The sequence below is a fragment of the Balaenoptera ricei genome, chromosome 20 (genome assembly GCF_028023285.1).
Source record: "Balaenoptera ricei isolate mBalRic1 chromosome 20, mBalRic1.hap2, whole genome shotgun sequence".
Classification (NCBI taxonomy): Eukaryota; Metazoa; Chordata; class Mammalia; order Artiodactyla; family Balaenopteridae; genus Balaenoptera; species Balaenoptera ricei.
In genome coordinates this window covers 62,604,763-62,615,163 of record NC_082658.1, presented here as the reverse complement: position 1 = coordinate 62,615,163, position 10,401 = coordinate 62,604,763, and the positions used below count along the sequence as shown (strand labels likewise).

The following is a 10,401-nucleotide window of genomic DNA, read 5'->3' as shown; positions in this document are numbered from 1 at the left end:
GGCACAAAAGGTCACACAGCCTATGATTCCATTGATCTGAAACGTCCAGAATAGGCAAATCCATACAAATTAGTGGTTGCCAGGGGCTGGTGAGGGGAAATGAGGAGTGACTAATGGCTTTCTTTTTGGGGTGATGAAAATGTTCTAAAATTAGGCAGTGGTGATGGTTGCACAACTCTGTGAATGAGCTAAATTCATGTACAGAATTGTACACTGTAAATGTTTTATGTAAATTATATCTCAAAAACGCTGTTATAACAAAAAAAGAATGAGAGGTCCCTCTGGTTTTTGATACTGCATGATCTGCAGGAAAATTGTAAAGAATTTGTTACCTTTTTGTAGAGTAAAGGGGAGGTGGCTAATAGTGTGTATTAGTATTTGCTTGTGTTGAATTTATATTGTTTTTTCTTACTTCCAGCAGGAAACTATAAAATCCGCCACCTGGCGTGAGACCAAGATTTTTCACTTGAACTTTTTAATTAAGATTTGAGTTTTGAGCCATATGAAACAACTTTTTCTTGAAGTAGTCAGTTGTGTCAAATGCAGCAAGGTCATAAGGCAAGGCTGAAGAATGTTAGATAATTGATGACTATTCCAGGACGGAGTCAGGGCCTGGTAGGGGCAGGAGTAAACCAGCTCATGGTGTATTCAAAAGTAAATGAGAATCAGGGAGTTTTTGCCAAGGAAGTTGAAATGTCTGTAACTTGTATACTGATCCTAGCTGGAATATTTATAGAGAAGTATTTAAAGGATTCGCAATTTATGGGTCTCTTCTGCTATTTTATGCTTTATTCCCACAGCAGATGGGACCATCAAAGAGCTGGCCATCAGGTTCCCTGAGAAGACGCATTTATGGGTCCTGCTGTTTTACGCCCTCTCTTTTCACTGACGGGCACCGCAGAACTTATCCTGCACATATTTCAGAGTTAGGGAAGGCTGTATACTGTCACCTAAGGAAAGGCCATCGCGGAAATATTTTCAGAACTCAGGGCAGAAAAGGTCCACTTCCCATGAATGTGGTTTATTAATGTTCAAGGCTAATCACGTAAGAGAGAATTTGGCTTTTTGCTGTGCTGTCAGGAAAATCAGAAACAAATGTAAGTTCAACTAACTCAGGAGGCCCATGTGATTTTTCCATGTCTAAATACGAGGTATCTATTTGTTCTGGGGCTGACCTTATACTCCTAGACGTTTTTCCTTATGTCGTGTTTTTAAGAACACAGTCTCTACTTTTCCATCTTAATGTATGGATCCTAGTGAACCTCTTAAAATTCAGTGCAAAACCCCCCACGAAGTATGGAAGAGTTAACAGAAAGAAACTGTCACCACAAGAAAACAGAAGGGGCTTCTGAAGGGCTGGCAACGTTCTGTTTTTCTGGTTTTCTCCATTTGAATTCTATACACTGAGGTGTTAGGTTTGTGAAAACTGATTGATACACTTACGTGGAACTTTATGTATGTTTTAGTAAAAAATGAACAACCACAACAGTGGGGAATGTAAACAAAATTCCTTTCTGGTCTGGATCTGCTCTTTGGCCACCAGTTGGGACGGAAGGGATGGACCCTCGCCGAGGCGCTCAGGCCTAACTCCTGGCCTCCCCGGCCCCTTCCTCCCCCGACACTGGTGGACATGCGGCCTTCAGCGAGCGGGCGTAGCTGACCCCGCGGCCCCGCCCGCTGCCCCGCCCGCTGCCCCGCAGGCAAGGCGCGGGAGTCGCTGGACGGAGCCGCCCCACGGAGGCGTCACGCCCGAGACCGGGAAACTGCGAGCCGAGGCCCGGCGACGCCGGAAGCTGAGAGGAGAGGACCAGCCAACGGAAGTCAGTGGAGGCTGGCTTCGGGCCGACGCTCTATAACCCGGAGGACCGGGATCTCTGTGGTTGGATGTGACGGATCACCGTATACCTGGGATGAAGCTTTCCCAGCGCCGGGCTCCCGGGGCCCATCGGGAAAATGGGGGGCGCAATCCCCGGGGCGATAGGGGCTGATACGGGAAGAGGGGGCTGAAGGAGGGGGACTGCGTGATGCGGCCGCCAAGGTAACATCTAGTCACCTCAACCCTCCAATCTCCCGGGACCAGTAGCAACAGACCGGTGGAGACCTGGCGGATCGGAGTGGACGCGCGCGCTCAGGGGCGGTGCTTTCCAGTCTCGCGGCGCCCGGGGCTGCCAGCGCGCATGCGTCCGAGGAGGGCACCAGGCCGTAGAGACCCTGCGAAAGCCGAGCGCGGGTTGGGCGGCTCCCGCCGGGGGACTGGACAGCAGCGCGGGCGCGGGTGGAGGCGCGGCTTCCTTGGCCGGTGGGCGCGGATTGGACGCAGCAAGTGGAAGGGGTGGGCACCTCCGCGGAGACCGTTCAGGGATTGGCCAGAGCCTGCGGAGGCGTGGTCTTGGGGGGCGGGGCGGGAGACAGCGCGCTGCTGAGGTGGTGGTGGTGGCGGCGGCTGCCCGACCCAGTGAGCGAGCGGGTCTTCGGGTCCCACCCCCAACCCCGACCCGGGGACTGCAAGCCGGCGACGCCGGGGAACCGGGGAGCCGGGACCTCCGAGGTCCCGGGAGGCGTCGGGGTGAGGCGCCATCCGCCGAGTGCGGACCGAGGAGAGCGGGCGCCCCGCCCCTCGCTTTCTTCCTGGACCGCGCCTCGCTGCGCCTCCCCCACCGCCGACCCCGCGTCCCGCGCGGGCCTGAGCTCCGGGCTCCCGCGGGTGCGGGACGCGGGCTGCGTGCGCCGCTCGGCCTGCGGGCCTGGAGGCTCCGGGGGGCCCCCTGAGTCCGGGGCCGGGCCCCTCCTCGCCCGCGTCCCCACGCAGACGCCATGGCTGAGCCCCTGAAGGAGGACGACGGCGAGGACGGCTCCGGAGAGCCCCCCGGGCCGGGGAAGGCGGAACCCACCGGCCCCGCCGCCTCCGTGGCGGCCAAGAACCTGGCCCTGCTGAAGGCGCGCTCCTTCGACGTGACCTTTGACGTGGGGGACGAGTACGAGATCATCGAGACCATCGGCAACGGGGCCTACGGGGTGGTGTCCTCCGCGCGCCGCCGCCTCACCGGTGAGCGACCCGCCCGGCCTTGCTCGCACGTGTGGAAACCGGTTCCCGGGGGCTGAGACCCGCCCCATCCCAAGCAGCCAGCGGGGCCGCTGGGATGTGAATTCTGGGTCAAGTCAGCAAGCATGGGTTGGGTGCCTCTGGGGGCCGGCCTCTGTATTGGGCTCGGGTCTCTGAAACTTTGGTGGCTTTGCCAGCACATCAGCCTACTTCCTCCTTAGGTGACAGTCCGGGTTAGACCCGAATGGAGGTTCTCCAGAGTGTGTTCTGGAGCCAGAGACTGGTGCTCGGGGTTGGTGGTGGGATGGATGAGGTCTGAGATGCAGAGTGTAGGGAGGTAGAGTGAGCACAGGTGTGAGAGTCTAGAGTCTACCACTAACTAGCTGTGCAACGCCCAGCAAGCTGCTGAGCCCAGGCCTCCGCATCTGTAACTTTAGCTGTGAGTACCTGCCTCAGGAAGGAGGTGACGGGGAAATCTGGTAACGTATGTACTATGCTTAGCACGGAGCCTGGCACAAGGTAGGTGCTCTGTAAGTGGTAGCTGTTGTCACTTGCATCCGCAAAGGGAGGTATTGAAAGGGGCCTTTTGCTACTCTGCAGCTAACCAAGGTACCTTGTGGCGTCTGTTTTTCCCCTGTTCTCCAGGCCAGCAGGTGGCCATTAAGAAGATCCCTAATGCTTTTGACGTGGTGACCAATGCCAAGCGGACCCTCAGGGAGCTGAAGATCCTCAAACACTTCAAGCACGACAACATCATTGCTATCAAGGACATCCTGAGGCCCACTGTGCCCTATGGCGAGTTCAAATCTGTGTAAGGAGTGGGGATGGAAGAGGGAGACCGAGCAGGGACCTTTTCTGAAGGCTGGGGCCATATTGCTGAAGTTCTAGAAGGGTAGCTGAACCTAATGGAGGGCAGGCTGGGAAAATTCCTGCGATTCCAGGATCAGTGCTCCCTTAGGGCTTTGCCAGGGATACATGTGATTCCTCTAGAAAAGTGCAGAAGTAACAGTTTTATAGGACCTCGGTATGTAGCGTGGCAAACGTAGGACGTTCATTCTATATCTGTACCTTTCTATTCCCATAGCAGACATCACTAGTCAATCACAGAACACTGTCCTACAGAAAATGGAGAAGGCTTTACAGTTTTCATCATAGTTTTTCCAGCAGCCACTACCAAACGATGGAGAGGGCTCCCGAACTAAACACGTTGGCCAGCCTGGTTTAGTCCAACCCGACCTTTGCTCTGATGGTGAAACTAGATCTGGAGAGAAAAGCGATTTCACTTCACTTAAGTTAATGGATGAGTTGTAGAGAATCTAGAATTTTCGTAACCTGTGGGTGGCCCCTACAGAGTCTGAGAGTAAGGCCATGACCTGTCTGGAGCGGGAGGGCGTGGTGAGGATGGGGCTGGAGGGTAGGCAAGACAGCCCTTGCCTGTCTCCCCTGCCCCTCAGCTATGTGGTTCTGGACCTGATGGAGAGTGACCTGCACCAGATCATCCACTCCTCGCAGCCGTTGACGCTGGAGCACGTGCGCTACTTCCTGTACCAGCTGCTGCGGGGCCTCAAGTACATGCACTCGGCTCAGGTCATCCACCGCGACCTCAAGCCCTCCAACCTGCTGGTGAATGAGAACTGTGAGCTCAAGATCGGGGACTTCGGCATGGCCCGAGGCTTGTGCACCTCGCCCGCCGAGCACCAGTACTTCATGACCGAGTACGTGGCCACGCGCTGGTACCGTGCCCCCGAACTCATGCTCTCGCTGCACGAGTACACGCAGGCTATTGACCTGTGGTCCGTGGGCTGCATCTTTGGGGAGATGCTGGCCCGCCGCCAGCTCTTCCCAGGCAAAAACTATGTGCACCAGCTGCAGCTGATCATGATGGTGCTGGGTACCCCGTCGCCGGCCGTGATTCAGGCCGTGGGGGCTGAGCGGGTGCGGGCCTACATCCAGAGCCTGCCGCCACGCCAGCCTGTGCCCTGGGAGACGGTGTACCCGGGTGCCGACCGCCAGGCCCTCTCCCTGCTGGGGCGCATGCTGCGTTTTGAGCCCAGTGCCCGCATCTCAGCAGCTGCCGCCCTTCGCCACCCCTTCCTGGCCAAGTACCACGACCCCGATGATGAGCCTGACTGCGCCCCGCCCTTTGACTTTGCCTTTGACCGCGAAGCCCTCACACGGGAACGCATTAAGGAGGCCATCGTGGCCGAGATCGAAGACTTCCACGCACGGCGCGAGGGCATCCGCCAGCAGATCCGCTTCCAGCCTTCCCTACAGCCTGTGGCCAGCGAGCCCGGCTGCCCCGATGTTGAGATGCCCAGTCCCTGGGCTCCCAGCGGGGACTGTGCCATGGAGTCCCCTCCGCCGGCCCCACTGCCATGCCCTGGCCCTGCGCCCGACACCATCGATCTGACCTTGCAGCCGCCCCCGCCGGCCAGTGAACCAGCCCCTCCAAAGAGGGAGGGAGCCATCTCAGACAACACCAAGGCTGCCCTCAAGGCCGCCCTGCTCAAGTCCTTGCGGAGCCGGCTCCGAGGTGCCTGGCAGAGGCCGCGACTGGCTGGGGAGAAAGAGGCAGAGGGGCCCCAGGCCTGGACAGGCTCTTACCTTCACCCTCCCGTCTTCTCCGCAGATGGCCCCAGCGCCCCCCTGGAAGCTCCCGAGCCTCGGAAGCCGGTGACAGCCCAGGAGCGCCAGCGGGAGCGGGAGGAGAAGCGGCGGCGACGGCAGGAGCGAGCCAAGGAGCGGGAGAAGCGGCGGCAGGAGCGGGAGCGCAAGGAGCGGGGGGCCGGGGCCTCCGGGGGCCCCTCCGCCGACCCCCTGGCCGGGCTGGTGCTCAGCGACAACGACCGCAGCCTGCTGGAGCGCTGGACTCGCATGGCCCGGCCCCCGGCCCCCGCGCCCACGCCCCCCGCAGCCCGGCCCCGCAGCCCGCCGGCGGGCCCTGCAGCCCAGCCCGCGGGCCCCCCGCCGCAGCCTGCCTGCCCGCCTGCTGGGCCTGCGCCTGCTGCACCCCAGACCGCCGCCTCCTCCGGCCTCCTGGCCCCCCAGTCGCTGGGGCCACCCCCTGGGCTGCCTGGCCCCAGCGCCCTGAGCGTTCTGCCTTACTTCCCCTCTGGCCCACCCCCTCCAGACCCCGGGGGGGCCCCTCAGCCCTCCACCTCCGAATCACCCGACGTCACCCTGGTGACCCAGCAGCTGTCCAAGTCGCAGGTGAGGGGAGAGGCCCGGCCGTGGGGATGCCTGGATCTGAGCCCAGGGGAGGCGGGCCTGGGAGGTCGTTGGGGGCAGGAGAGGCTGTGGTGTGTCCTGGTCCCATGGAGCGGAGCGGTAGACGGGGCTCGAGCTCTCCTGGCCTGCCTGCTCGCTCGCAGAAGGAGCGTAGCGCTGACGAGCCGGCCGTTGGAGACCCCAGCCCGCACTCAGTGTTTGTTGAGGCTGGTGTCCAGGCCCACGCGAGGGCAGTGTCAGGGTGGGGTGCCCTGCAGACCTCAGTGGGCTCTGGGTGGTGCCCGCGTTGTAAGCTGCCATCATCCCCTGCAGGTGGAGGACCCCTTGCCCCCCGTGTTCTCCGGCACCCCAAAGGGCAGTGGAGCGGGCTATGGCGTTGGCTTTGACCTGGAGGAATTCCTAAACCAGTCTTTCGACATGGGCGTGGCTGACGGGCCACAGGACGGGTAAGAGCTGGGCCGGGACTCCAAAATGAGCTGTGGCTAGGGGCTCCCAGCACAGGAGGAGCCCCTCACCCCACTCTCCCCCTTGCCGCCCTCAGCCAGGCCGACTCAGCCTCGCTCTCAGCCTCCCTGCTCGCCGACTGGCTCGAGGGCCACGGCATAAACCCTGCCGACATCGAGTCCCTGCAGCGTGAGATCCAGATGGGCTCCCCCATGCTGCTGGCTGACCTGCCTGACCTCCAGGAGCCCTGAGGCCCGCAGGCTGTGCCTTGCTGCCAGGGGCAGACCCAGCTCCAAGATCCGCAGGACCGTTCCCGAGGGCTGGAGCCCTGGGCCTGACAGCGGAAGCTCAGCTCGGGTTATTCTGCAGGTTCATCTCAGACCCACCCTGCGGCCTTAAGCGGCCACCTGAGCCAGCACGAGCCACGGCAGGAGGGGCGACCCCTACCCCCCCCGAGCGATAATTTTCAGTATTGTATTTTTATTATTATTATTATTACATTATTATTATTACACAAATTTTTTTGCCAGCGAAACGAAGCCTGTGAAATATAAGGTTCCCTTTAGTGCCTGTCTCCAGGGCGTGTTTCTGGAGTTGAGGGCAGGGTGCCATCAGTCGGGGAACCAGCGCTTGGGGGCCAAGCTAACGTATCTGCGTGCACAACAGCCAAGGCCAGTTCATTCAGGTCCTGAGGTTTATTAAGACCTCCACTCCCCACTTGCTCCCGGCCCCACAGAGGTTGCCCTCTGCCACCTCGCATGGTCAGACGCACCCCCGGGGCGGGTGGGGGGACCTCACAATCTGTGCCTACCTTGGCTGCGGCTGTTCTAGTGTGGCTTGCGGTAGCCGGGGTGAGATACGGTTTAGGTGTCGAGCTTCGGGTGCCTGGGACGGGCAGGCGGGGGAAGCTGAGCGTGAGACGGGGTTGGGGCCCGTGGTGCTCGCCGCTGGGAGGGAGGTGAAGGACGGGAGCTTCTCTGCTGGCTGGCGGGACTGCTAGGGCGTGGCGGTGGCGGCCACACGCGGGTGGCCTGGCGTGTGCCGCGAGTGGGTCGGACTGCGCCGCCGGGCTCCCGGCGCGGGGCCCTGGCGGAGGCCGCAGTCGGGAAGCCGGCTAAGGTGGGACACCGGCCCGCAGCCTTCCGGACGGGGTCCGAGTCCAGGCCGGGTGGCGGTGCCTTCCGGAGGTCTGGGAGGCCGCCGACGTGTAGCCGGTGGAGGGGAGCGCAGGCCCGGCTGAGAGGTGGGCGTCGAGGGTGTGAGGGGAGCGGTTGGGCTGGAGCCACAGGGCCCCCGGGAGAGGCGGGCGCTGAGGGGGGCGGGGCGGGGGCGGGGCCGCGAGGCGGGGCGGCAGGGCGGGGGGCGGGGTCTCGAGGCGGGCCGGCGCCTCAGGCCCGGCGGATCTTCATCTCGGTGCGCTTGAGGGAGTAGTAGAAGCCCTTCCACTGGGCCCAGTTGATGCCGTTGGCGTAGGAGAGGTGGGAGCCGCCGAGGTAGAAGCCGTTGAGGTTGGCGAAGTGGCAGCTGCGGAACCAGAAGGCGCCCGACGAGAGGGCCGCGCAGTTCTGCACGAAGAGGTCCTGGTCCCGGTCGAAGGTGGAGAACTTCTGACCGCTGTGGTAGGACAGGGAGTCGCCTGGCGGAGGGGAGGGGCAGCCTGGGGACGGGGCCTCTTCCGAGCCAGACGCGGGGTAGCTGTGCGTCCGCAGCTCGCGGGGCCGCCTGGGCGCGGGGGCAGCCCGGCCTCCCCCCGGCCCCTCCGCGGCTGGCGGGAGCGGGTACCTGCCCCGCCGTCCTCGAAGCCCGCCACGTGGAGGCTGTAGCCGTCCTCCTCGGCGCTGACCGCGTGGGGCGAGATGGAGAAGTCGGCGTACTTGGCGAAGGCCGTGTTGTTCTCGAAGTCCTCCAGGTCCACCCGCAGCTCATACTTCTGCTTCAGTGTCAGGAGGTGCAGGTTCTGCAGCCCTGGGAGGGGGCGGGGGGCGTGCCGGTCAGCGGGGACCTGGCTCTGGGGGCGCCCAGCCTGCCGGGCCCCACCTTACCCAGCCAGTACTCCCCATCGGCGCGGCCAAAGCCCAGCTTGTAGTCGTTCCAGCCCCGGAAGAAGCTCACTGAGCCGTTGAATCTCTTCTGGAAAACCTGGAGCAGAGAGGATGGGCCTGGACGCTCGAGGGGCCGGGGGCTGGGGCCTCACCCGGGCACGGACCCTGTGAGGCTGAGGCTGAGGCGGCTCGTGAGAGGACCGAGCCGGGGGCTGAGATGAGGCGCGTGCCGGCACCGAGAGCAGGAAGAGGTGAAGGGGGCGTTCTAGAATTGAGACGCCTGGGCTTGAGTCTGGCGCCAGCTGTGTGACTTTGGGCAAGTTACTGCACCTCTCTGGGTTTTGGTTCCTCATTTGTAACCTTGCTCCCAGGATTATTGTGAGGATTGCAGGCACTAACCTACCTTAAGCATCTAGGAGTCTGTGGTGGCAGAGGCTCACAAACTGTGCGGTATCGTCCCTGCTTTAGAGACGAAGTCACAGGCTCACAGCCGTGCGGCTTGGCCTCCGCGCCCCCCCCCCCTCCACTCACCGTCCACTTGCCACCCTCGGTGGTCATGTCACAGAAGACGGGCACAGGCACGCTGGGGCCCGAGGGGTAGATGAGGTACACGCCGTCCTCCTGGTAGCCCTGGGCGTAGATGTCGTCGCAGTCCAGGGGCTGCTGTAGGCACGACCTCTCCAGAGCTGGGGGCGGGGTGAGGAGAAGGGGCCTGAGGCACGCCAGCCACCTCCGCCCCCCCGGCCCCCCCTTCACCTCCCTCCCCGACCTGGGGGCGCATACCGTCTGGCCCACCTGCCCCCTCTTACAGGCTCAGCCCTGGGGCCCTACTCCCAGCTGCGATGCTCCGGACAGCCCCCTCGCCCAGCCTGTGGGCCGTGGGAGTGCGGCAGCTTACCATCTCCCCGGATCCCCAAGACCTGGGAGACGCAGGGGCCAGTGCAGAGAAGCAGCAGCAGCGGCAGAGCCAGAAGGGCCTGGCGACAGGAGGACAGGGTCACCCGCCCAGCCCCAGAGCCCCTCTGCATTTGCCCCTCAGACGAACCAGCCCTGCCAGGAGCCCCTGGTCTGCGCCTCTGCCTCCACACCTCCCCTGGGGCAGGCTCGTGAGCGCCCCGTCCCTTCACAGCCCCCCGCCTGGCGAGGGCCCTGTCTGCAGGGTGGGCTCAGTCCCCTGTGGCCCTGAGGCCCCCGCCCCGGCCCGGTACCTTCATGCTGCCAGCTGGGCTCCGAGCGGCTGGGTGTCTGCTGCCCCAGACTGCGCCCCAGACTGCGCCGGCCCAGAGTTATGTGCTGGGCCCCCGGCCAGCCGCTCCGGCCCCGCCCCTGTGGCTGCAGAGCCCCCTCTCCCCCTCCCCCGGCAGGGAACCAGCATCCACTTACACTGTCAGTGGCGCCGGGAGGTGGGCCCGGGCCAAGGGACCACCTGGGCCTCATTAGGCCTGCGGGGCAAAGCGGGCGGAAGTCCACGCCCCAGGGCTCAGACCGGCCCGGGACTCCCCCCGCCCGGCACCCCCAGCCCCTGCCCCGCGTCCCGACGGCCCCCCTGCCCACGTCTGTTTATTTTCTCCCTCTCCTCCCTTGGCCTGGGTTTCATTAGCCGTCGTCGCTGGGGAAAGGCTGAGGTTGGGGGGGTATGTCTGG

The 10,401-nt window shown here is 62.7% G+C and overlaps 2 protein-coding genes across 2 annotated transcripts; one reads left to right on the top strand and one right to left on the bottom strand.

The window, feature by feature from the left end:
- The first annotated feature begins 2,415 nt into the window (after positions 1 to 2,415).
- On the top strand, positions 2,416 to 7,280 carry MAPK7 (mitogen-activated protein kinase 7). The gene is made up of 6 exons (XM_059906888.1): positions 2,416 to 3,046; positions 3,689 to 3,854; positions 4,498 to 5,576; positions 5,673 to 6,253; positions 6,584 to 6,717; positions 6,813 to 7,280. The coding sequence occupies exons 1-6, from the start codon at positions 2,815 to 2,817 to the stop codon at positions 6,964 to 6,966; spliced, it is 2,346 nt and encodes a 781-aa protein (XP_059762871.1). The 5' UTR covers positions 2,416 to 2,814; the 3' UTR covers positions 6,967 to 7,280.
- Positions 7,179 to 10,067, bottom strand: MFAP4 (microfibril associated protein 4). Its single transcript, XM_059906889.1, has 6 exons — positions 9,966 to 10,067; positions 9,656 to 9,734; positions 9,289 to 9,443; positions 8,758 to 8,854; positions 8,498 to 8,680; positions 7,179 to 8,351 (listed from the first exon to the last, which is right to left on the bottom strand). The coding sequence occupies exons 1-6, from the start codon at positions 9,969 to 9,971 to the stop codon at positions 8,104 to 8,106; spliced, it is 768 nt and encodes a 255-aa protein (XP_059762872.1). The 5' UTR covers positions 9,972 to 10,067; the 3' UTR covers positions 7,179 to 8,103.
- Positions 10,068 to 10,401: the final 334 nt, after the last annotated feature.